At 40.6% G+C, this 27710-nt stretch overlaps 1 protein-coding gene across 3 annotated transcripts; it reads left to right on the forward strand.

Annotated features, from left to right (window-relative positions):
- The first annotated feature begins 65 nt into the window (after positions 1–65).
- parvaa (parvin, alpha a) lies at positions 66–27710 on the forward strand. Of its 3 annotated transcripts, none has more exons than XM_026172765.1 (13): positions 66–516; positions 10136–10225; positions 10491–10561; positions 10792–10894; positions 13742–13882; positions 18004–18119; positions 20412–20470; positions 21822–21841; positions 21924–21985; positions 23204–23272; positions 23563–23664; positions 25537–25609; positions 26868–27710. In XM_026172765.1, the coding sequence occupies exons 1-13, from the start codon at positions 381–383 to the stop codon at positions 26942–26944; spliced, it is 1119 nt and encodes a 372-aa protein (XP_026028550.1). In that variant the 5' UTR covers positions 66–380; the 3' UTR covers positions 26945–27710. The 3 variants fall into 3 exon arrangements, with proteins under 3 accessions (XP_026028550.1, XP_026028552.1, XP_026028551.1); XM_026172767.1 differs by having other exon boundaries at positions 449–491; XM_026172766.1 differs by lacking the exon at positions 66–516 and adding an exon at positions 3843–4311.

A 27710-nucleotide genomic window follows, 5' to 3' on the forward strand; every position in this document is an offset into this window, starting at 1 on the left:
AGAAGCTAGAAAAAAACCCAAGTAAAAATTAAAGGGCTTTAATTATAACGAGGTCACTTTTAGGGTCCTTTGCATCTATTTCTGTTGCCTCCTATTTTCACCTCCTGCTGCTCCCAGGACAGCTCTAGACCGAGTTGGACCCTGTTCCCGCGGTCAGAAGCCTCCCGCCTGCTCCCAGCCCTCCTCCGCAGAGGAGGGGCCACGCACTCCAGCCAACCTCGGGAGAAAATGTCTGGAATTCCGTTTCCGCTTTAGGGAGTGGACAGCGATTTTCCCTTAGTTGTTTTTTTTTTTACTTTGACTTTCTAACAAACTTTGATTTCCACGTCAACTCGGACAGTTTTGAGTTAACTGTCCCGGATTTAGTTGTCGTTTCGGCCATGGCTTCTTCGCCTCAGAAGTCCCCTTCGTCTCCTAAGTCTCCGACGCCCAAATCTCCGTCTTCCAGAAAGAAAGATGACTCTTTCCTTGGGAAACTTGGTGGAACTTTGGTAAGAAGGAAAAAAGCCAAAGAAGGTAAACAGCTAACAAAGTTAACAGTCTAGCAACTCTTCTGCTCCTCTGAATGCACTGTTTTCTGAACTAAACCCTCTTACAGACACATTTTATAGTATGTGCACACAGCGTTGTACTCTATGAACAGCCTCCAAAAAAGTAAAAGTCACTACTACTACGCACTGAAGTTTCAGAGAGCCGACATATTTAGCACTTGGTTATGTTTAAGCTTAGAAGAAGTTCTTTAACTACAACGCGTGGTGTCCTGTGTGTGCTTTCATGGCCGCAGGCTGTGTGGTCTGTACCCATGTAAGGTATTGAATCCGCTACTACTGTAATAAGTGAGGAATGAGGCAAGAGGGAACACAGGCCCGCTAACCACTGTAGAGGCAGCACCCATCGTGCTTTCACAACAGCTTTTATTTTTTTAGTTTGACTTAGTTGGAAGGCAATAAGGAGACACATTGGGCGTTAAACTAGTTGTTAAAGGAGGTATACATATACAGAGACAATTTATATGTGGATTAGTCTCTTTTTTTTCCCCTTCCAGAGTGCTCCCACCGGGTCAACTAATTTAATTTAGGTAATAAAGAGTTCATGTGAGGTTGGTTTTATGGATCATGCTTTTAGCAGCTTAACATTTTGTGTTGCAGCTAAGAAACATTTCACTTTAACAACAGAGAAATTTACTTTGGATCAGACATACAGGCTGCAGTTATTTCAGCATAATTACAAGCTACATACAGATGCAGATCGGTAACAAATTGGGGCCACTTGTTCAAACTCATTGTAGTTTGTGGGTGACATACACTAAATTTGATCTCAGGTGGGCAAGAACAGTAAAAACAGTTAAATAGTAACAAAAATTTTTTTTTCCAAACTATTGGATTATTGTTATATGTAATCAAACGTCCACTTACAAAACTTTTGATTTGAACTATTGAGATGTGTTAACCTCTTAACATCCAGCAGGTCATTGGCCACCTGTCTGGTGTAAATTGGAATTTACAGCCTCACGTCTGTGTCCGCCTGGTCTTTGGGTATGCAGAGGAAAGGATGATTGTTATGTAACAAACACAGATGTGTTGGCATGCATTACTCATAAAGAAAACAGACACATAGCCCGTGGAAAGGACGCGGCAGCTGAGTTCGTCACAAAGAGGTAGAATCCTGAAAACACTTAAAAAAATAATATATCCCTTTCTTTTACTGAAGGGAAATATTAATATGTCCCAAAAACGTTCACATTTGATGAATCATTTGTTTACTAAATAGACGATAAACAGGCTGAGATGTGTTAATATAAAATACGGTCAGTTTCAACACTTCAGCTTAGTTTTTCCACATTCAGTTAGTCGACTGTCATTACAAAGAAACAGACCAGCAGAGCTGCTTGGCATAACCAGCTTACTTTGGAAACATCTGTAGTTCAGACCTCTGGCTTGGATGAAATTATTAACTGTTGTGTTACCACTCTCATGGGCTCATTATCAATGACTTGCAGCTTAAAGCTTCCTGGTGCTGAAAGTCCAAAAATGTCAGTTTTGTCCTCCGTTTTAAAAATTATATTCTGCATGTCCAGTGGACCCTTTGGCAACCTAGTTCATTCATTCATTCATTCTGGTCTGATATATTAGGCCAAGCTCTCCACTCTCCTTTCAGTATATTTCCAAAAACATGGAGAATTATTTCCAGGGAGGACTGAGTAATGCCTTACTACCATACAATATTAGCTTTATTTGTAAACCACTTTAAAAACGACCCACAAGGAACCAAAGTGCTGTACAGAAGACTAGATAAGAGACATAAGGACATAGTAGCTCAGAGAAGGAGGGTGAGGCAAGACCACTGAGGGCTTTATTAGCAAATAAATTCATTCTAAAAGGAATGGGCAGCCAATGGAGGGAGACGTGCTCATATTCACATGTGCCAATTAAAAGACCGGCAGTAGCATTTTGTACCATCTGGAGACGAGCGATGGAGGAACCACTAACGCCCATATAAAGTGCATTACATTACTCCAGCCGAGTGGTGACAACGGTGTGGATTACTGTGTCAAAGTGTTGCCTAGAAAGAATTGGCTTTTATTTTAGCCAGCTGCCCTGACGTCAAGCTAGAGGTCAGCGTCCACTTTGACCCCTAGCTTTGTGATAGTTGGCTTGATATACTGGGCCAAGGAATCCAGATCTATAGGGGTGGTGCGAGTGGTGCTGCCAAAAACCGCTTCTTCTAAAAACTGGAGAGCCATGCAAGCCCTTATGATGTCAGGACACTTTGCAAAAGTCTAACAGAGTGTGCGTCAATTGCTTGTTTTAATTTGCCTCAGTCTGTATTTATTTAAAGTGAACCTTTTTGTCATATATGCACTATTTCAGCTGTGGATGATCATATTAAACATGGGCAAAGTTCCAAATATTGAGTATGTACAAGGAATTCAAGCTTATTTATATGGTAAGGTCCAGGAACTCAGCTCTTGTTATTACACAGAAGCACCACCCTCCTGCTGGCCAAAGTTTTGTTTGTGAGGGGCTACAGATGAAAGTTGGCTTGAAGGAAGGAGAGGTAAAACAGCTTGTTTCGAACTGTGAATCCTTTAAAGATGCTCTAGTAGAATCCTACAATGGTTTAATAGATAGCAGAGCACGTCTGGTTTCAAAACACTAAGATCAGTCAGCTTGTGAGCGATGAATGATGTCTCGGTACCATCAGCATATCTCTGGAAACATTTGTCATAAAAGCTGGTGAAGACACTGATTATTTGGTTGACCAGCAGTTATCTGTAATGCACTCGGTCTTACTCGCTTTGCTCCACATGGTCAGAGGTCAGGATCAGGTACAGAATAGCAGCTGTGGAGCTCATAGCGATTCACTCGACTTCTCATGGACACCTCTGCCCGCTTCATCTTCCTCTGTAATAGTTCTTTAACCCCGCTCTATTTTAACTACCAGGAACGTGCTTTAAATAAATGTCTTCCAAAAGGCTTCTTTTAAATGCTCAATTCAGTTTATTACCATGCCGGCTTGCACTGGAAATACAACAGGCTCCACAGATGACATTCATTGTTGAAGGCCAGGTTTTATCATGGAATGAGAAAGGTCCCCTTCAGTCGGATGATTACTTTCTGTCAGTCAGGATACTGTTGCACAGCTGAGCCCCATTTTATGTTTGCTTTGCCCATAGGACATGCATGCAATCTCATTATATCAATACGGGCTCATGTCCCCTACACACACACAGACACACACACAGAGTATATATGCACAGAGCAGTGTGTAGGACGTCTGCAGTGTGTTCTATGATTTGATGGAAAACGTGGGCTGATCGCTCTCGTACTGATCAGTGAATAAATTTAGGTCCATGTGACATTTATGGCTGTCTCTGCATGTGCCGGGGAGAGAGAGGGGCCGCCGACTGGAACGGGAGTAATGACTGGATGAGAGGAAGAAAGGGAACAGGTTGGAGGGGATGTGAAGGAAGGGAAGGAGAGCTATGTGATGTGGACGAGGTGGTATGAAAAGAGAGGAGAAGGTCAGGAGGTTTCAGAGCATTAGCGAGGGCTCTGCAGAACTGTGTACACTGAGTATGGAGCAAATACAATACATGAATCAGGGGAGGTAATTTTATATCCTCTGTGAAAAATCAAACAATTTTAATATTTATCTTGGGGTCAGTCGGTGTATTAAAGCTATTAGAGAGCTCAGCCTGTGGAGAATGAGACGCAGGGGACAGAGCTGGTCCTGCTAGCCAGGAGAGGATGCTTGTGACTGGGGGACGGAGACAGACAGACATGGGCTGTGGAGCGTTATGCCCTCCAGGTAGGACATCAGCATGCAATCTTTCCCCCATATGTAGCACTGGACAGGAGGCATGCAGCTATTTATTGTGTTACCCTTATTTAACCAAGCGGATGGATACGCATCCTCATTTTATGACAGTGGACTGAGGAGGGGGTGGAGTGGAGTGATGTGTGGTGAGAAGACTCGGGATGCCTTTTAATCCCTTTCAGTGCGCTCGTAATGTCACTAAATGAAATCTGTTGTGCAAAAAGGGGTGAGCAAAATCTTGCTCGATGCAGAATCCCAACAGGGGAGTGAATTAATGCCATATTCAGATGAATCTACCCGCCATACTTCCTCAGCACCTAGCCAGGGTTAAACAAAGTCGCTCTACCTTAAATAGCACAAGTGGTGGTTAACAGTAATATCACATTGTGCTAATTAGTATGGTGTTATTGTACCGCAGCTGTACCCCCACATGAGACACTGAAGTTTCAGCCGCTGAGGGTGGCTTTCACAGGTCTTCAGGTTATTTGTAAGTTACAAAATGTAGAGTAGACCACAGAAAGCAAAAATTATTCCCTTTTTCCATATGTGTCTTTGTTGAACTGTGATTGAAATAGAAGAATAGAGGAACTAGCCCCATTAGGGATGTTCCTGGCGACTAGTTTCTCAGTCGACTAAATAAGGAAAATAAAACTAGACTAACCGACTAATCTAAAACTAAGAATCACTCAGGTGTTAAGTTAAATTTAAGAACTGTTTAATAGGAAATGTCAAAAACAAGTAATAAAGATAATTGAAACCATTAATCACATTCTTCAATAATGAATCATGCCACTTAAATGTGCAGCGCCTCGTATCCTGCGTTATCCACGTTACACGTTATACTCCAAACAGGCAACAAAGAAGAAAAACACTTAAAACAACCTGATGTTAAATATTATATGAAGACCTGTTACTACAAAAGATGTTCACGTATTACTAAAACATTACAAAAAGAAATAATAACATATGAAAAACGAATAAACTGGGCCTACTCCTGGTAGGAGGACGTTGGAACGCCTTATTCAGAAGGCAGACCGAACTCCTCACACTATTGCTAAGCGAGAGCCCATCTGCCTTTTGGAGAAAGCTAATTTCTGTTGCTTGTATCCGCGATCTCATTCTAATAGTGTTAGCAAAAAGACGAGGCCTAGATTAACAGATTTTTAATGTTTCTCAACAACAATGCGCCACCTGGTGGCAGAAGGCTGCGTAATGTTTAGGACACAATCATTTACTGGCATTGAGCGTTAGTTAAAATGTTAAATGATTAGATTAAACGACTAGTAAATTTGGTACCAACCAGTGATGACAGCGATGATTAGTAGCCTAGTGGCACATGTTACTAACCCAGTATACACTTTTGTTTTGCAAAAAAATAAAAAATAATAATGTGAGAGAAACCTGGTTTGAAGGTGGGTTTGATAACCTGATTCAAAACGTGGTCATCTCTTCTAATTATCTAATTATCTAATTCTAATAAATATGTAGAACCCAAAGGCATGAGACAAGTTTTTTGGTACTGGTATCTGTTGGTATTCTTAGCAATACTGACCAATAGCGTTTGAGCAGGCTTTCAATGTATAAAGGTAAGGAGCCCATGTAAAGAGCAAAAGAGATCTTGCATTTGTGAGTCCCAAAGGCATTGCTTGTCGTAGGACTGGGCAGTAGGGCTGCACGATATTAGGAAAACCTGCGATGTGCGAAAACTGTGATCAATACTGCGATAACGATATGACTTGCGATAAAATAAATAGCAAAACAACCCCCAAAAATGAATACATAATTTCCGTTTTACTGCAACAGTTTTATTTAATGAAAGCTGCTGTATTAGCAGTGTAACAACAAAGTGCACTTTAACATTGAAACATTGCCCCCATAAAAAGATTTCTGAGGCTTGAATTCTGAAAGACATCCTTCCCGGTCTCTAGAATTAGTTTTAAATAAACATAATTATACTGCAAATTATCTCAATGCAGTTGTTCATCATTTTACCACTCACCAAGTACTTATGATGCAAGTCAAAACTGGAGAGGAAACTTTACTGTAGTGCTTGCGTAGTTTTCAGCTTGGCTCAGTTCAAACGTGACGGTCTTGCGGCATGTTTCGTACATTTGTGGAATGGCGACATGGGAAAAGTAGTTTCATGAGGGGATCTCCGGTCCACTTTATGTATCAGACTGGTGAAGCCCTCTCTGCTAACTGTATTTATAGGCATCATGTCTTTGTCAAAAAATGTGTAATGGCCTCTGTTATTTCTTTGTAGCGCTTCGACGTTTTCTCATAAGTTGTTCCACTTGAAAAACTCTGATACAGAGACAGCTGTTGGACTGCTGTGCTCTTTGTCTTAACATTAGCAACCTTTGTTTGGCTAGCCCTATCTTTCTGAAACTCTTCAAACAGTTCTCTGTGGTTGTATTGAAGATGATGGTGGAGATTAGTCGTGTTTCCTCTGGTGGTTGCCACGAGTGTTCGGCAAGTTTTGCAGAGTACCTGTGTTTGGAGAACGTCGTCTTTATCAAATCCAAAGTACCTCCAAACAAGCGAGGTACTATTTATTTATTTATTTATTTATTTATTTATTTATTTATTTTTAGGCACGAGTTCATAGTCAGTAGCGTTCTCGTCATGCGTCTCGCTCTCAGCCTTTACAACTGTGACTCGTTGCTGCAGCGTTGTTCGCTCCCCACCTGCGTAGGAAGCGGGCCTCTAATCCATTTGATTGGTTAATGCCGTGAAGGGCTCTATTCGACTGGTCAAATGTGTAAAGGGGTTTCTTTGATTGGTAAATTCTTTAAAGCACGTGTGTAAACATTTTAAGGTACCCAATTATCGCAGTTTACGTCGTCTTTTGCAATGGGCCCATCGCGCAGGCTGATATCGTGATGACAATAAATTTTCGATTTATTGTGCAGACCTACTGGGCAGTATGACCAAAAATTGTAATATCGCACTTTTATGATAACTTAAAATAAATTTGAATGAGTGTCTCTTTGTATAGGTTTACAGTGAAACATTGTTCTTCCTGGAGGATTGAAAATATAAATAAGAATAACTGCCATCATAAAAAAGAAATAAAAATCACGCAAACAAAACACTAAACAATCAACTTACTCAGGCCAATAATGGGTGGGTGCTTTAGCTGTTCCCTGGTGTAGCTGTACATCTGGGAATGACGTTCCTCTTTGTTAGCTTTTTTAAAATTAAGGCCATATTTGTAAACAATGATTAGGACATGGTACAGGAAGTACTTGCCCGGATATCCGCCGGCTATACCAAGAGCCCGGAAATATTGGCCTTTCTCCACAGAGACTTAGCGAGCAGAGTAGCTGATGGGTTTTCCAGATTACAATCAGACCTAATTGGCCTGATGACCATTCGACTTTCTGCGTCTTTGTCAGCAGATCTGCAGTGGGCAGAAAAATACAAGAAAGCATGCATACCTTGTGAGTGTACTCTTGCTGTGTACTTCAGGTTACAAAGGTTTAAATGATTTTAAATGATTCTAGCTGAGATAAAGGGCTAAAAAGCCTCTCTCGTAGTCTTACCACTGCATACATACGGGGTTGTCTGATAGATCTTGTGTATACATGCAACAGCATGCCCCCCTCAGCAATGCAGCTATTTGTTATCTATTAAAACAGGCCGGTGTATGCCTGCTATAACTTCATGTTAAATCATTGTAGATGAGCAAACTGAGAACATTTTTCAGTTTGGGGGTATTTTCTTTTGTGTTACCTTGTAAATCAAGCAGCAGATATTAGCTGGACTGCATTCAAATTAAGTAACTTCAAGCTTACTTATAGGTTATCCCATCCCGAGTCTCTAGGACTGGAAAAAAGTTCACCAGCCTTGGTGACTAGCTCGTTGTCACCTGATTTCCAACCACTTTTATCTACAAAATACAGTTGCAAAGGTTGCAAAAAGAGTCTGTGGGTAACATTGATGTGTTTATGGGATCAGTCGTTTGTTTGGGGTCATACTGAAAAGAAAATTGGGGTCATTTTGACTTCTGGTCATTATAAGATTCAAGATATGCTCGCTGGCAAACGACTTGTCAATCTTGAATACTTTCTTGAGGGGAATTAGGTGGAGGGTATTACCACTTGCATCACTGACTGTACCTTCTCATTGAAGCTTGACGTTTTTCCACAACACTCACACGTTGTCCCAGGGGAAACAAAAGTGGGTAAATTGGTGGTAATTTACGGATTGAAAAGGGTGAGGTGTGTGTTGCTCTGTAGGAATATTCTCATACACCTCTGTGTGATGTGATGTCTGCTCATGGAGACACAGTGTACATCCAGGCACTTGTGGATGGTGTTGATTAAGAGGATGTTTTTCCAGTGAAGGCAGAGTAATGCACGGGATGTTCACTCCACTGCGTGCACACACACACACACATACAGATCAGCAGCGATCAAACCTCCTCAGGTATCTGACATGCTGTGAAGGAGGGCATGCTGGGCTGCTTTAAAGCCCACTGAGAAGCAGGAAGCAGCACTGCTCTGTGTTTGGTTGACGTCAAGTGGCTCCCAACACTTATTCGTGGAATCGGGGGGACGTCCGAACTACTGCTGAACACCTCAAATGATTATAATTCTGGTCTTTGTCTTAGCTGGTGTGCCTTGCATGTAGAGTTATCAGATTGATTGGCATTTCAAAGATGTGTCACACAGCTTTTTACTGTTTATTTTTTGAAGTAAAGCTGGTTTCATTTCTTCTCCTGGTGCTTTTGATAACACTGGCCAACAAGCCAGTGCTGCTGGGATTCTTTCACCTCTAATAAATTTCACTTGGTGACTATTTTCGTCTAGCACGTCCTGGTTTTTTTAGTTATGGTGTTCCAAGTATTGGACAGCTAGTGTGACTGGACAGAAAAGAGGTCACGTTTCAGCATTTAAGAAAAAAGTGGAGCTAAAATTAAGGAAGGCGTTGATGCTTGACGATGGGTTCAAAGGAAAACTGAAGCCAACTACATCAGCAGCATTCGTGCAGGTTGTCAACAGTTTTGTTTTGGGGTTTTTTTGGGTTGGGATAACTTTCTGAAAGTGTATCAGAGTGTTACTGAAGATGCAGTTTTTGTATCCTCATGTATTGTATTCCCACTAAATCTGGATGACAGCAATGAGCATAGGGCAAGATTTCATCAAGGTATAAAAGTGAAAAACTGATATCAAAGAAAATTGAATCCTAGCACGATGAGTAAATGTTTTTGGTTCAGAACAAGCACAAAATCAGGTGCCTCAAAGATTTTTGAGCATACTGGGCTTGCTTTATTTTGAGCTAAATTGACAGAACTACACATCTTTTGCATGTCTCTGATATTGCCTTCTGGCCTGTTTTTAGAATGACATTAAAACACTTTTGGTGGGCAAGAGTTGAAATTCCAGACATTTTGTTGATACATTGATATTCAAAAGTGTCAAAATGTCAGTGATTAGAAACAAAAACTTTTTTTTTGTAGACCAGTGTGTATGTGTCTGCCTATCTGTGTCCGTGTATGTCTGTTCATGGCAGAAATGGTTAATGGAAATGATTTTTCTATTACTAAATAATTATTTGTTAAAATGAGAGTGCTCAGCTGCTTGTGAAAGTCTGAAGCACTTCTGAATTATTGGTTATTCTTCTACAATTGGCTAACATTTAAAAACCCACAAAATTTCACTCTTCTCATAGTTTAGATGTTTATTGACACATGAGATGTAAATACATGTTTTTTAAAGAACAGGCTAACAAAAATTCAGCATGTCTTATATCTTGATTGTTTATGTGATTGTTTTAGTCTGATGGTGTGATTGTAACTTATTTGTTCTAGTGTCTGAGCTTCAGGAGGAGGGGATAAATGCCATCAACCTTCCTCTCAGCCCTTCACACTATGAGCTGGACCCTGAGGACACCATGCTCGGTAATCAGCTTAAATCACTCAATGTGCTGAATGTCACTTGTATTTGTTTCTTTAATCGTGTTATATTTGTTGTAATTTCTGCTGCCCTCTCGGCTGGGCCTCCTGGAAAAGAGATTTTTCCAACTCGTACCTGGATAAATGAAGGATATAATCGTATTTTTAGCTAACCCAAAGCATTTTGGGATCTACAGTTTGAGATACTTTAATGCTCCATTGCTTTGTACTGTTGTTTGGTTTATTTTGCCAACTTTTTCTCATCCAACAGAGGAGAACGAGGTGCGCACCATGGTGGACCCAAACTCCAAGAATGACCGCAAACTGCAGGAGCTCATGAAGGTTTTTCTTTTTGACCTGCCATTTAAGAATTTCTATATTGCTACATCTCCTAACAACTTAGACTAAGGGCCCGAGTAAAGCTTTGAAAATAATTTCTACGTTTTATTTGTTTTTTGTGTTTCTTTAAAGGATATATTGAGGTATATTTAAAGGTAGCTGAGCTGTATCATAAAAAAATATAACATTGTAAGCCCCCAATGAAGCACCTGTTTCTTCTTCTGCCTGCGTAGGTGTTGATCGACTGGATAAATGACGTTCTGGTGGGCGAGAGGATCATTGTTAAAGATCTGGCTGAGGATCTGTATGATGGTCAAGTTCTGCAGAAGCTGTTTGGTAACTTAACCTTCGCACATTGTTGTGGTTTGACAAAGAGTTTGCAGATGGGAGTTTGCAGATGAGAGCAGGAAGCAGGTGGGAAAAGAACCTTGAGAGGTGGAGGTATGAACTAGAGAGCTGAAGAATGAAAGTCATTAGAAACAAGAAAGAATACATGTGTGTGAATAACAGGGAGACAGGTGAAAGGTGAACATGCAGGGAGTAAAGGTAGTGTAGGTCACTCAACCATTCAAAACAGAGGACGGTGCTCAAGAGAGGTGAAGAAGAGAGTGCAGGGAGGGTGGAGCTGGTGGAGATTTGTGACAGAAGGATGGTGACGAGATTGAAGGGGAAGGTTTACATGATGGTTGTGACTAGGGCAGGGCAATATGGTCAAAAATATTTATCACGATATACATTTGAAAATTTGCGATAACGATATAACTGACACGAGACAAAATACTGTACAACTCCACAGCTTTATTAGTGCAAAAATCCTCCACCAAATATCCACTTACGAGGACATTATTCTGCCACTGTTTGAAACAAATGTCCTCTTATGTGGATCTCATTTTTCTCAAAAACAAAAATTAGATAGAAAAAAAATCTGGTTTTTACATTCTTTAGGTCCCAATCAACCCAAATAACAAAGAAAAATTAAAAATGCATGTCACGAAAGAGTTCGGGTCTTAGGAGGTTAAACAAGCAGCTGTTTTTTTTATGTGCATTAAAGTTATATAGAAATATAAAAGTGCAAATGCAAATTCCTTGCTGGCAGTTTAACCAAAAGGCATTTCCAGTGGAAACTGGCCGACATATCCTCAGCATAACCATGTATAATATCCACAAAACTTAAAAAGAGGTTATACACACAATACGGTAATATTATGTTGAAGCACAGCACGTATCACTCCGCCAGGCTCCTGCCTACGATAGCCGTAATGCTCCTCCGATAATCCATCAAGCGGTGCGGCTTCGTAGCTTACGAAAGTCGCACTGAAACATTTGACAGATTTTCGAGCGCCGTGTACATAAAATCGTTTCGAGGTCAGTAAACACAACCAGAATTCATACATAAGGCACACGGGAATAAGGGGCACTGTCGATTTTCAGAAAATCAAAGGCTGATTTTAAGTGTGCCGTATTTTCTGAAAAACACGGTAATAACGACGGCCCAAAGACAAAACTGACTAACTTTTGTCAATATCAAGTAAACTGAGAACTAAAAGGAAATTCTCAATCTCTCCTTGTTGTATAGCTGAGCTTTTCAAACAGTTTTAACAGTTACTTTAGTCTGACAAAAGCCGAATGACGAATTAGCGCTTCCAGTCAGAGACTGAGGCTACGTCCACACGTACACGGGTATTTTTGAAAACGGAGATTTTCCGTTTTCGTTTTTAAAAAATAATCCTGTACACACATAAAGGCAGAAATGAAGGAAAACGCTGCTATGAACATGCCAAAGCAGCAGGTGGCGCTAGATTCCTAACCGTGCAGAAATGTCTAGAAGCCTCGGTGGGAAAAAGTAAACAAAGCTGGGGCATAGAAGCAGAACCGAGTCGTATGTGTGGAGGGACAGTAACTGTGTGTATATGTAAGCATTTAAACACTGCAGAGAGTAGAATTAACAGTAACAGTCTTGTAGAAATTCATTTCACCGAAACAATAACGTGGCGCACAGTGTGACGCATGCACCAGTTTATTGTATTTCCAGACTTGCTTTCGGCACAATTTACAGTGCACGCTACTCTGTTTTTTGTCAGACTTGAAATAGCCGAAATACCTTCACACTACGGAACTTCTTTGGCTCTTCCGTTCGACAATCTCTCTGGCATTGGAACCATCATCTGTTTTCTCTTCGGTCACGCTCGGTTGATTTTTCTAGTCGGCACACTCATTTCCTCCATTACGTGCTGGCTCTATTACCCGCTGGCTGCTTCCCAAACAAACACACGTGCGGCTTGGCACTTGTGCTGTACGTAACAAGTCACGCGACGTGACGCTGCGGCTGTGATTGGTTCGGCTCTGCGCTACTGAATTTGGATCGGCTGACCTTTTTTTTTTTTTTTTTTTAAGAGGACAAGAGCGGCGAGGTCTATCGCGATAGCTTAATTTCTCTATCGAGTAAAAGTTATATCGCGATACATATCGTTATCGTTCTATCGCCCAGCTCTACCCACTAGCATGCTCTACCGCTAGCATGTGCTTTGGTGTGTATCTGATGGACGAAAGCTAAACCAGTTCCACACCACTCAAGTTGCAGCATTTTTACAAACCAATCCTGGTTCATCTGTTTCATTCAACGATCCGTTTTCGCCCTACTCATTCTCCGGCGCCGCCATGTTTTTTCAGCCATGTGCGTATGAAAACAAAGGCACTGCGGATGCCATATTCTATTGCGATATTTCATTATCATTGCCTGACATTATACCGGTGTTACTGTGAACGGTATGATATGGCCCAGCCCTAGTTGTGACTCCTCCTGTGATGTGTGGTTTGGAGATGGTGCCTCTAAGAAAAGGACAGGAGGCCAAACTGGAGGTGGCAGAGATGAAGATCCTTAGATTTCCACTGGGAATGACCAGAATGGACAAGATTAGTACATCAGAGGGGCAGCTCAGGTTGAGCGGTTTGAAGACAGCAGTCAAGGGTGACATGCGCAGAGGAGGGGATGGGATATACTGGACAAAGGATGTTGTAGACGATGCTGCCAGTCAGGAGAAAAGAAAAGATTCTTGGATATAATGAAGATAACATGCTAGGGATAGAGTAAGATGGTGGCAGATGGTCGATCTGATAAGTAGTAGATTAGTAGTTGATAGCTGAAATTCTGAGTTTAAAATTTACTGTAAATTCTTCTTTTAGAAAAGCTTGAAGGCGAGAAACTGAACGTGGCAGAGGTGACCCAATCAGAGATCGCCCAGAAACAGAAGCTGCAGACGGTTTTAGAGCGGATCAACGAGTCTCTCAAACTCTCCACCAGAAACATCCGCTGGAATGTTGACTGTAAGAAAGTTTCATTATTTCTTTATTAATTCCTACAGTAATGTCGTCTCGCCAAAGGCAGCTTTTGGTTTTGGTCTTGTTGTCGTGCACTTTCAGTTATTTAGCCTTGAGAATGCAGTGCAAACACTACAGTGAGATGCGCTGCATTTTGTATTTGTGCTGTGTGAAGTCCTTGCACCGCTATCTCCATGTATTAGTTTAATTTGATGAAATAGAAATTTCTTTTAAGACGGTGAGCCATCTGTCCTCCAGTCATTTGAACGACTGTTGTGAAACACAATATGCTGTTATGTAACACTTGCGATGATATGACAGGACCTAATGAATCCCTGTGGGGAAAATGATGTTTGCATCTACAAGAGGAAAACAGTCGAAGGATAGATGGCAAAAAATAAATAAAATTAAAAAAACTAAATATTTTCACACACAGCAGATACAGCATAGTAGAAATCTTTCACTCATATTCATCATCTAGTGACCCAACACTAACAAAAATAGATTGTGGCTCTTTTCTGCTTTTTCTTATCTTCTGTCATGTATATACCATTATAATAGTGAATGCTCATATCAAACAAAGTTTTAATGAGGTGAAGTGGACACCGGAGTTTGTGAATGTGATAACTTGAGAATGAGGCGACTCGACAGTTTTAAATTGATAGCATAGCTGCAATTGCTAGGAGGCTGAGGGGTAGCACTGGTCGCTGCCAGTACTTTTTTGTTTTCGATTGCAGCAACATGTCTAAAAAAACAACTAAACTAAACAGACTAAACAGGAAATCGACTGCCGTGCTTGGTATCAGCGCTAATTTAGTTCCGCATCAGTGTCCCGAGGCCGTCTTTTTCAGGAAAAGTGTTGCAAGTTTCAGCAGACAATGATAAACGGCATACTGCGTCTATTCCAATAGCATGAGTTTGCAGTAGAAGAGTCTGGCTGCAAAACATATGAAACGTAAAATATGACGAAAGATTCCCAGGATTGTCGAGTGATAGAATTTTATATCAGACAACAATGGGACAGCATTTCTCTCCCAAAAGTCCCAGGACTTGTGTCCTCCTCAGTTCATGGACATTTACAGACTGTTGTTAAAAGAAGAGGAAAAGACGTGTTACTGCCAACAAATCCAAAATGACGTGTTTCTTCAGAAGAAAGTCGAATTAAAGGGAGGTCGGCTAAAGCAGCTTGTTTCAATTAGAGGCTGAATTGACGGGCTGCAACACGACCCCATATCAGATAAATAAGGCTTATATTGAACTGTGACATACAAAGTTACTCTACTAGAATCTAATATTACGCAATTTTTTTTTTTTTTTTTTAAAGAACAACCACACTGGTTTACACAGATTTTTTTACTATGCTATACTGCACTGTAATGTACTATATACTGTGTTATTTCACAGTATATTGTTATTTTCTGCATCACCAAACAAATGCATGCACAATACAGTTACAGTGCATCGACAGTTTGCACTCGATCCAGGGGTTTTATTTGCAGTTTAGAACAAGCTGCAAATAAAAGAACCAGCGAAAACACGCCGCTTCCATCTTCTAGCTTTGAACTGAAACTGTAACATAACCGGCTATCAACCAGGTCATGTGTTCAGGATAAGTTTGGGCTTTAACATCGACACAAATCGTTAATCTGGCTTTGTAGTACACCCCTCTGGTTGTTGTGTTTGTGACTTTCCAAACACGAGTTGCAGAGTCCTCTGTGTTGGATAAACTATGTCAAATCAGCACGTATAGCAGGAGAAAGGTGTTTCTCCTGTCTCTTCTTTACTTTTAAATTTTCATCATCAAGTATAAATGCTGGGGTTGATAGATAAGCAGATAACTAATACTGACCCATCAATCAGCCACTACCACGCATTGTCTCCACTGACAAGGTGGAGTGGTGGTTTTGTTATTCTGTGAATTATTATTTATTTATACAGAAAAACTGTATAAATCTGGCGCTTGTCATGACCCTCATTGTTTCCTTCCTGTGTGGAAAACGGTATTTGAAGGATTTGTGTCTGAATGTACTCATCTGTCCATTGGATTAATATGCTTCCTGCTGAGATGTAACCGTGTAGCCGCGCATGTTAAGAGAGCTCTCCATCTGTCCTTTGATGGCACTCTTTGATCTGACAGAGTGAGTAACAATAATTACTGTTGAGCTCCCTGCACACTGCCTTTTTACTTTCGTCATTAGCTGCAGCATATAGTACTGGAAGTTGGACGTTGACAATGAAGTGTGAATGAGCCCAGAAATAATGCCATCAACAGTCTGTTCATCAGCTAACTTCACACACGAGTGCAACAAAGAATACTTACAGATTTTTAAGGTACTTGGCAGATTGTGTTTTCCCCAAGCAGCAAGGAGAACTTGCACGGTGAGGCTCCCTAGTACTGAGATCAGACTTGGTGTTTTGAAACTAGATGTGGATCTGACTGTGAAGCTGAGGACACCGCAGGCTCATTGGCTAACAGCTAGTTGTTCGAACATGAGCATACCCTGAGTAAAACTTCTTTCTGATCCTAATAATGACAATAATTTACTGAATGAGGTTCATTTCGTATGTTCTGAAACGAGAGATTGAGCCCATAAAATGATCAGGAATAGGATTACTGAGAGCTGTGTCTTTTGCAACCAATGGAGTCGCCAATGGAGTACTTTCTAGTCTTTAGATGAACTGTGTACATTGATTGGTCCACCACAGGACGCACAGAGTCCAGGCTTTCCAGTATGCTACAAAGGAACTATAACAAATTGTAACAAGACTAAAAGAAAAATGTGAGACTGCAGCAGTAAAAATGTTTCAGGCTCTTGGGTTACCCAGTGAGTACTTAAGTACCCAGAAACCTCCGAAAGCAGTTATGTGGTATAAACTACAAAAGAAAGATTAAAAAATGATGTAATAACACACAGAGAAAATCTTTAGGATAACGAACACAACTGATTTTGTTATGTTCTTTTAAAACTGAAAAATCAGGCTTTCCTAAATGCGCCTCTTGTAGAAACTGTGTCCTTGAAAAGATATTAAGTACGAGATGTCTTCAAATATGCTAAAGAGCACAGTTAATAGCACAGAATGTAATTGATTTGGCTGTCCTTTTATTTGAGGAGCTTTCTTTTAATCAATTTTGTTTGTGCCTGCTTTCATCTCACATCCAGAGGCCGTAGAAAACCCTTCCTGATGCTGCCTATTTAGGTCCTCATGCAGCAGGGATCTAAGGTTTTATGAATGCTTTTAGCTTCCTCTCTTATTTGCCAATACCATTTGGAACAACCAAAGGCTTGCTTTAGACAGTTAATTGATCCTGATTGATTGATGTATCCAAAGGTAAATCTTTGTTTGGATGGCTAACTGCACATCTCTTGAGTGTTTCTGACTGATCACTGCAGCCATTCTCACTCTGTTTTTCTGTGCTTTCTCCCTCCTCACTGAAGCTCGTATTTTGTAGCTTTTATAATATCGCTTCAAGGCAACTTTTGGCATCTTGTGTTTGTATGTACACGACCTTGCCACGTAAAACTTTTCATTCTAAATTCCTTGAACGATATTAAAAAAAAAACCATTGAAAATATGTGCCTTGTTATTTGGCATCCCAATGCTTTGGGTGAGGTATTCACATTTAAAAAATACAAAGGCTAAAGATTGGGGAAAGAAATGGTGTAGAAAGAGCTGTGTGTCGGTGACATTAGTTGAAGAATGACGACATTATGTGACATTTGAAATTGTTGACTAAATCGGTAGCGCACAACACAAATACAAAACTCTTTTGTACTGTAAATACTAATACTTAACTCTATCAAATGCCACAAAAATAGAAGATATGACAGAGAAAGTTTGTAATAGAAATATAAAGGTGCTAATTCTGGTTCACATTTTTTTTACGTGAGTGCTTGCTTCCAGGGCCACCACAGTATGATCTGTGGGATGATTTTTGATATATTTAACATTTAAATAATAATAATGTACCTATAATGATGTAAATAAAACACTAATTGTTCTCATTTTATGCTACAGCTTACAGACTTACCTCACCGTTATCAGAAACCCCCGTGTGAAGCAAAATCCTGATCTCACAGATCTGCTAGTTATTGTTTCTGACTATTATTTCTGTTTTCTTACATTAGCGGTTCATGCTAAGAGCATAGTTGCCATCTTGCACCTGCTGGTGGCGCTGTCGCAACACTTCAGAGCACCGATCAGATTGCCGGATCACGTCTCGATTCAAGTAGTCGTCGTCCAGGTTGGTGAACGTTCTTTTTTTTTAATCTGCTGCTTATAAAAAAATCAGGCATGTTCTCCTTAATTCGGCACGAGCACCAGGTTTTACTGAGCAGTATTTGTGTATTATTTTAAACACTGGATAAGTCTGAATGCATGCAGCATACGGCCACATTAACAAGACACAGCGTATTGTGTCTCTCCTGCATGTTTACGAGCGAGTTAGCACTTTAAAATACGTGATTGTGTTTTCTGGGCTTTGTTCTGCACACACATCAACGAGGTTCAGACCTCGATGATGTTCAGATGAGGTCTGAACATCAATTTTTTTTTCTCCACCATTAATTGTCAGGGACACACAAAAGTCTCAGCACCGTTAATGTTTACTGAGTTTAGCTGTAAAATCTGACATCTAGTAAAGATTGAAATGTCTGTAGAAGACAATTTTTCAATAAAGGCTTTACCACAATGAAGATGGAGTCAGTGACAGGATAGATTGATGTAGAAATTAGGTTGTTGATGTTACGCTCCCTAAATCTATGGCTCAAAGGAACCCAACATGTGAGATGCTGCTGCCATTCATCAAGCTTTTAATAACAGGAACATAGTTACTCACAAAAGGACAGAAAGAAACAAAAGAACACGGGCGCTAGAACAAACAAAAGAGGAAGAAGACCATGAACCAGCCACATAATGGGCCGTCACATTCCAGCTTCTCCCTCAACCTAGTCCAGAAAAACTAAAATAAAAATAAGCAACACTGCCAGTAACTCCCACTCAGCCTGTACTTAATATACAAAGCTATAGCAGCAATAAATGAATAAAGCTGGTGCTTATGGAGATCAGGTAGGAGGAGAGAAGGACGAAGACCCGATCACATGCCCCGCCTCCTTTGGGTTTATATTCCTGGACTAATCCTTTCCACAACCAATCAACACTTGGAATAAATCATTAGAAAGAAGGAGAGATGGCATCTTATAGGGCTGTGCGATATGACCAAAATCTCATATCCTGATATAAAACATATATCGTCCCGATAACGATATAAATCACATTTAACATTTCCTGTAAATTCTGTGACTCTTGGGTAGCTGAAGTGTTTCCAGCTGCGTGTCGTGTATCTGGAGTCGAGTGTTTTAACTGATGCATGAAACTACACATTTTTAGACATAGGTTGTAACGGCCGCCGTTTTCTTTGTGAGTATTTATTACACAGCGCGCTGCGGGGAAAAGCCTGTTCTGTTTGAGTCTAAGGTTTGTTTGTTTTTTTTAGCACCTGGCGGCTCTTTTTTGCTTCTCATTTGTAAATACTCTGCACACTTTTTCACGTGATTCAGTTTATTTTGAAAAGTCTCAACAGGATCTTGAGCTTTATTGTGAAAGGTTTATGTGGAAAATAAACAAGCGGGCACGCGATGGTTTTACTGTCGTTGTTGCTAACGACAACACATAAACACAGGCGCTTGTCTGTCCGTAGTGTGGTTATATTAAATATAAGAGAACTTTAAGAAATTAACATAGCCACTACAGTGACCATCAAAACAATGAAAAAATATCGCCGTAAATAGTTTATTTTGCGACACCACGAAACAAACGGTAGCGTAAAATGAAACGATAGACGTTTTTATATCGTCATCCGATATATATCGTTATATCGAACTATATAAACTCCACAAACATTGACTGACTTCCTGAGGTAACAGTTGCTGTCAGCATTTTCTCGTATATTAAAAACCTGCTGCATCAGACAGCCTGCACGATGGAGACATTTACATACGTGACTCTACAGTGGTTTTTATAGATTATTTAGTTTAAATTATCCCCAGCATTGAGGTAGCATTAGTTAGCATAATATCTGTCAATCAGTCAGTCAGTGAAACTAGCTTGCATAGCGCCTTTCATGTACACAGATGACTGACAAGCAGATTATAAGACGGAGCACAAAGTAATAAAAGAAAAAGTAACAAATAACCAATTTCGAATCAATTAAAAAGACAAAACAAAGGAAAGTAATTAAAATAAAATTAACCCTGAGGCACATCCACTGAAATTTGAGAACAATTAAAAATAAAAATAGATTAATTGGATTAAGAAACAATAAAAAAAGGTACATCATAAGATGTATATTGTAATCCTTGTGGTTTTTACATTAGGCTGACAAGTGAATGATTCCTGGTTCGATCCCATATCAGTCAAACATGTAGGGCTACCTGCTGTGGTGTCACTTTGTGAACGGCTCAAAATAGGTTCTACTTGTATCAAGCTAAACAATGTATTGCACGTGAACTTACTATCCTCCCTTTATCTTTTCCAGAAAAGAGAGGGCATCCTTCAATCAAGGCAAATTCAAGAGGAAATCACAGGCAACACAGAGTAAGTACGCTCCACTGTGTGACTCAGTTTTTACACCTCACAACACATGTGCTGCACTCAGCCTGACACATGTTAGTGCTGGTGATAAAAAGGAACCAGCTCGATATGATTCTTTGCATTAAAACATTATCCACATTAATAAAAAGGAGCACACTGCCCGACTAAAGACCTCGACAGAAATCCTTTCCCGTGTCTATTTTTGGTCGATTGTCATAGTCTAGCCAGGTTAGTAACCATGGATATACTGGATGTCCGAATATAATTACAAAGAAGTAAACAAGACTGCGAATGGATGAATTTGTGTATCTTTGTCACACCGGTCCCAATGATAACAGCACTGTAGACCCAAAAACCAGAATCTGAGTAGCCTCCTGTGTTTTATGAGGGCTTTCAGAAGAAATATTGTGCACTGGTGAGCAGGCAACCATTGTATCTGAACAAGAGATGTGATGGCACCCTTAGCCGAAGAATTAGACGATTTAAATCGCACACATACACTCTGTCACACACACACTGTTTGTCTCCCTGCGAGGCTGTCCTGCAGCCTGACAGCAGCAACGAGGGTGATAACGGCAGGCCAACACACACATTTTGTCATGGTAGATGGAGGCTGCTAATAAAACACACGCACTCACACATGCACTGAGGCTTACACACACTCACATGGTCACAGTGGATATACAGTTATTACCACACCACCAGGACCATTGCCCAGACCTGCTTGCCTTTGCCATCACAGATTACACCATAAACGTGTGTGGGAGTGCTTCTGGTGTGTGTGTGTGTGTGTGTGTGTGTGTGTGTGTGTGTGTGTGTGTGTGTGTGTGTGTGTGTGTCTGCCATTTCTTGCTGGTCTGCCCGCTGCGATATCTCTTCCTCCGGGACACTCGTGCTGCACTTGCTCCCTACCCTCCAAAACCACCTGACCCTTTCCAACAACAGCAACGTCCTCCAAAGTGCTAACATTGTAATAACAGACAAGAGGCCCTCCATTCCCATAGAAAACCTGAACATCTTCATTCGTTGTATTAATTCCCTGCATTGTTGTCCTATTGAGATTATTGTATTGTGCTGCAGTATGTGCTCAGTGTGACCATGCCACTGATGATACCCAGGTTATTTGAATACCCAAAGTATACATGTGCCTATTGTTAATCAAATTATGAGACCGCAGCTACATTATTGTGTTGTTATGTCTGTGACATAATCCTTTTGCATTCCTCTGCGATTGAACTGGAAGCGTTTGTGTTTCGTTTTGTTTTTTCCCTCTTGTGTGGTGTAAATATTGCAAAATTGATGATGTAAAAATCAGTTTACCTGACACATTTTGTTTCCCTTTTTTCTTTCTCAGGGCCTTCTCTGGCAGACATGGTAGGTTTTCTTGAAAGAAGTGACTTATGTAACACTTTTTTCCCCAGATTTATTCACGGTGATCTATTTTTATTCTCCACAGAGCGTGATGCTTTCGACACCCTGTTTGACCACGCTCCTGATAAGCTGAGTGTTGTGAAGAAGGTACTGAGACTCTGCAGTAGCATTGTACTATGTGGGACTATGGAAGACTGAATTTTTACAAAAAAATCTAAATACAGTACTGTGCAAGTCTCGAGCCACCCCTTTACTTTTTCTGTTTTCCTGGCAAAATGGTGAAAAGGGCAGTCATTTATTTAAACATGCAAAACATAGATAGAAACACGGTAGATGAGGCAAAAACTGAGTCTGGGGAGATACGAGCTTGAAAGTGACTGCCTTTATTCTTCAACACAGTCTTAACTCTCTCAGGAAGCTTTCTAGAAATTTCTTGAGGTAGTCTTCATAGTTCTCAAGGCTTCATGAAGGACATTCGAAGCTCCTCTTTGGATGTCGGTGTCCTTTTGTTACATTCTATGTTAAGGTGATCCCACACTGCCTCTGGGCAGGCCAATCCATGATTATGTGCTTTTCTATCCAGGTAGTTTTGTTTGTTTTAACTGCATTGACAGTGTGTTTCTGACCATTGTCATGCTGAACGATGAAGATGTTGCCAATCAGATGCTTTCCAGATGGTATTGCATGGTGGTTAAGAATCTGACGGTACTTTTCTGTGTTCAAATCTGATCAGATGTGAACACCGCTGGTTGAAATGCAGCTGCAAACCGTGACACAACCATCCAGGTCATCGTGGTCAAAGGAGCTTGGAAAGAAAGGCGTCTGGACTTCTTTAAGTTGCTAGAAGACGTTTCACCTCTCATCCGAGAAGCTTCTTCAGCTCTAAGGTCAAATGGCGGAGAGTCCCAGATTTAAACCCAGTGGGAGTATCCCCCCAAAGAGGGACAAAAGGACCCCCTGATAGTCCTCTAATCACATGAGCCAAGGTGTGAAAACGGGTGTGGGTCCCAATCAGCCAGGGTTTCGGGTGAGCTCATTGTGAAATGGACTCTCCGCCATTTGACCTTAGAACTGAAGAAGCTTCTCGGATGAGAGGTGAAACGTCTTCTAGCAACTTCAAGAAGTCCAGACACTTTTGCTCCTTTGACAACAAATTCTATAGTAATATCTAAAGCTATCTTTTGCTCAGACGCTGTAAAATTAGGAAGCTTGAGGATATTTTAGTGTCAGTTGTGAAAACCTTGCGTATTGTTGCCGGTCCGTCTGGAACACCCTGCAGGGTCTTGTTGTTTCTTTGGACTATTTCCTCTTCATCTTTGAAGCACTTTTTTTGTGTGTCTGACACCTTCCTTTGTCTCTTCTCAGACACTGATCACATTTGTGAACAAACACCTGAACAAGCTCAACCTGGAGGTGTCTGAACTGGACACGCAGGTACGTCACACACCTAAATACACACAGAAACGATGTGATCGGTTTTCAGGTTGACAGATGATATTTTCAACGACAACTGTTACCCCGTTTGGATGATTAAAAGCTGTCACGCTGACACACACGCAGGCTCACTGTTTAATGATATTTGTAGGTTTTAATAGCCATTTGATGATGTCACATCTCTTTTGTTAAGTCTGTAAACACCGTGCTCAATGTCACATGTCTATAAACCAGTTCGACTCGTTTGAACAATTCTCTTACACGCCCCCGCTATTGTGCTGCTGTTTCAGTTTGCAGATGGTGTTTATCTGGTGCTGCTGATGGGGCTGCTGGAAGGATACTTTGTGCCGCTCTACAACTTTTTTCTCACACCAGAGAATTTTGACCAAAAGGTAAACAGAGGTTAAAGAAATGTCTCACCAAAAACACGGTACCTCAATATGATCACTATTTTCCAAGGACTTTACCTTTGTAGCTATAAGGCAGAGAGGTACGGGACTTAAGCGTCAGACTAGAAGAGGTATGCATGGTTGATGCCCCCTGTAGTGCAGTGTCTAGAGATGTGCGTGCATATCTGTATGGGGTCAGTTCACACTTATTTTGTATTTGTTGCTGAATAAAAAGGCTGTCGTGACATTTGATGAGTCGTTCACCCGTAAAACAGCACAGACGTCACAGAATACACAAATGCAGCACTGTTAGCTTGTTTTTGAAGCAGGATAGTAAACTTGTTGTTGTGAGCTCCGCCGTCTAATATTTTTCTTTCAGAGATCTGTGAGAAACATGGCCGACACCAATCTTTAGTCTTGACCTATAGTTTAGGGAACACGCCTAAATCGATACTCCATTTCTGAGGAGCCTCACATACTTGGAGCCAAGACTCTCTCCTCTCAATAGCTTGATAAATGCCATCCGTTTTCCCCGGAGCCCATTCACTGCAGAGCCATCTCTCCTCTCCATTGGCCTCTGTAGTACTACGGTATTCTGAGCAGGCAATCTGCGGAGACACCACAGTAGCCTTTTGTTTGGGTTTTGGCCAGCTGCCCTTGCCAAGCTGCGAAGCAAAATGGGCATCGGGTGCTTCAATGTACACAACTGCTCGTTCGCGCACACACACACACACACACAGACATTCCTGGCCCGGAAGAACAGGCACCAGCCCCACAGCATCTGTAATCTCCTATTGCACAGGGAAACACTGGAGTGGCTTAGGGGCTCAGCTCTTACTCGGGGGGTGGGTGTGTGTGTGTGTGTGTGTGTGTGTGTGTGTGTGTGTGTGTGTGTGTGTGTGTGTGTGTGTGTGTGTGTAGGCCCCAGAGGCCTGTGGGCGATACACCAGGGGTGGGCTGTGCAAAGTAGCACGAGGCATCAAGAAAGCACTCCTGCTTCTGCTCAGTGGATCTCTACTCCAGGCTCTTCCTTTCTTTTTTCTATTAGATGGGCTAAGGTCACGCTTTTCACACAATAAGCCCTTGTTGGGCAAAGCTTTTAGTACTTCACAGCAGGGAGAGCATACACCGACAGACACAATGTGCGGGGAATGGAAAACCTCTTTCAACCTCTTCCCTGTGATTGGATTCCCATTTTTTGAGTCAGACTGGCTGAGAAGTCTTTCCTCAACAGGAGAGCACATCTGCTCGTCTAAATGCACTATATGTGAAAAATCTTAACCGCCTTTAAGCAGTTTACCTGGACACAAGTCCGGTCCTACCCACATTAATATCAGCTCAGCTTCCCGGCGTCATAATTATCAGTTTTCTGGAGAAATCCCATGTCTCCACTTTGCACTGGCATACATTGCTCGGTAAATGTACAAAGGCAGCATAAAGATGAGCTGAAGGACTTTAAAGCCGCCATTAAAGATTCTTTTGTTTCCTTTGGGGCACCTAGAAGAGTGAATAAGAACAAAATCATAGTAAACAAACAGGAAAGAAATCCAAGCAGCTATTTGAAATATATCGTTATACTTTGTTACTCATTCACCTTTGATAGCATGAAGAATGTGACTGTATCGCTTTCCCAGCATTAGGAGGGTTTTTTTGAGTGACACTGGTGTAATGTATCCACTGATAAATGAGGGAGCAGATTGTTTGTGCAGCTGCTGAAGGCTCATGATCTTACAGAACAGAGCCGTGCTGTGTTTGCCGCGTCGGCCCACAGAGGATGTTCCCTTATCAACGAGGACCTGTGTGCAGTTTGTACGATTTGTGTTTCTGCGTGTATGCGACGTGTTTCCTTCAGCAGCCTCCTCACTCTGTCTGCAGGTTCACAATGTGTCCTTCTCCTTTGAGCTGATGCAGGATGGAGGTTTGGAGAGACCAAAGCCCCGACCTGAGGGTAGGATGTTCATTCAACATATTTGTGCTTTTGAACCTTTGCTTCTTTATACACTGCTGTATGTGGTGACACACCAGGGTCCACTAGTTTTTGTTCACTTTTTAGCTGCAGTAATCAATCATCTTTTATTAGCCAAGGATCAGATTGCTTATAATGACATACAAGCAGATAAAGATCCCTCCAGCTTAGAGTTGGGGTTACAAACCTTTGCCATGTTCCTTTGGCTTTGACCAAAATAAATAAATAAATATGAACAAGTCTTATTTTAATTTTAATTATTTAAATTGTATTTATTATGTCTTTATAATTCTTTACATTACTGAGTGTACAATGTGTAAACAAGTACATCATATCCTAAACCCGCTGCTAAATTTTTAAAATATTTTCTACAATATTTTATCATTTGTAAAGCTACTAAACTGCTATTTTTAAATTTATTTTTCAAGTAGGCCACTTTTCATTCGTTTGCACAAACCCATGACTCAAAATATCATTTACAGCTCTAAGTAGCTCCAAACATGCTAATCGATATTTTTTCCTCCACTTGACATTTGTTATGCTTTTTTATTTTGGATGACAACGGTTTATAAAAAAAGTATAAACAGTTGTCATTCATTTTTAGGTCCTATCATTTGTATAGTACAACAAAAACACAGAATTATCATAATGAGAATACAAAGTAAAGTACCCAAAAAAATCATAAAAGCAGAAAAAGATGGTGATGGCAAGAAGGTAATAATGTTGAGACTTTTTTGAGATTAAATGTCTCGAGCTTAACTTGATCTTTTTGTCACTGAGCTTAAACCCAACGTGCACGTATGATACTTGTTTGAGATGTGGTTGTTTGGCAGGGGAGTCGCTAAAACACAGCCAAGTTAGTTCGAGCATCCCTCATAAAGGATTGTATGTGCCTCGTCTATAATCGCATATGAATCACAATAACTGAACCATACTTTCAGACCAGAATGATGAAAATCATCATCATGTCATCCAGGTATCTGTTGCTGCCCATGTGCAAAGTAGTGACTTATAAGTTTGTGGTGCCACAACATCTCCAACTGTGCCAGTGGCTTAAGCTCACTTAAACCATCATCCGTAGTGCTGCTTTTCCTTCTAATTACGCTGCTGCTGTGCAGAAAAAGGGACAGTCATACACCTCGACTGAAATCCAGCCACACTACTGCTGACTGCTTTTAAAAGGTTGAACCCTTGTTGAATATATGTACCCATGTGTAACTCTCCTTCCTTTGTCCTTCAGATATTGTGAACTGTGACCTCAAATCAACACTGCGCGTCCTCTATAACCTCTTCTCCAGGTACAGAAACGTAGACTGAGCGTGACGTGCATCAGCAGGGAACACTATATAACATGGACCACGTTCTGAAGCTTAATACCTTTTTCCTTGTATTGCTATGAAAAACTATTTTTAACTCAGTGCATGCTTCACATTTTGCTTGTTGGATAGTAAATCAAACACAAGTCTGTCTTGTTTATTTTTGAAATTTCTGACTCTACAATATGAATTGAACATTGAACTAAATAACAGCCGTTGTTGGTGTTTGACTACGACACAGAGGTAATCCTGTGAGGTGGATTTGTACGTTTTTAATTCAGAAAATAAAATGTTTAATTGTATTTATTGTACATTTTGATACACTACTTGGTTTTCCAGTTTTTCTTTTGTTATTTCATTCATATTGCTTTTTATGAAATGTGGAAAGTGCCTTTATTTAAACATGCGAACACTGTCAGCTCTTAATACGTTGATACTGTGCTAACCAGCTACGCAGTGGTCTTAATGCTCCAGATTTCCTTTCAAAACATTTTGACCAAAGCTCTGTTTTGCTCAGCAGCTGCTCGCTTTACTGTATTTTATATTGTTAAATTTATCTTAGTATAAATTGCATATGCATTAATCACACTTTTTATAAGTTTTCACATCTTTCTATAAGACCAGTTAAATTTGACTGAATATATTAAATGTATGTTGTATTCTACTTTCAAGCCAATGTCACATCTGTGCAGACACGCTCTCTATAATGCATCTGTTTATGTTTTTAGTGCATTAAATTCAATAAATACTTCAATCCCTAAATGCAA

This window comes from Astatotilapia calliptera, chromosome 7 (genome assembly GCF_900246225.1).
Source record: "Astatotilapia calliptera chromosome 7, fAstCal1.2, whole genome shotgun sequence".
Taxonomy (NCBI): Eukaryota; Metazoa; Chordata; class Actinopteri; order Cichliformes; family Cichlidae; genus Astatotilapia; species Astatotilapia calliptera.

Excerpts from the sequence above, each read along its gene's own strand:
- parvaa (XM_026172765.1), top strand. The coding sequence starts at position 381 with ATGGCTTCTTCGCCTCAGAAGTCCCCTTCGTCTCCTAAGTCTCCGACG. Across the intron at positions 10,895-13,741 it reads AGTTCTGCAGAAGCTGTTTG|AAAAGCTTGAAGGCGAGAAA; the intron begins GTAACTTAACCT and ends TTCTTCTTTTAG. Across the intron at positions 20,471-21,821 it reads GAAATCACAGGCAACACAGA|GGCCTTCTCTGGCAGACATG; the intron begins GTAAGTACGCTC and ends TTTCTTTCTCAG.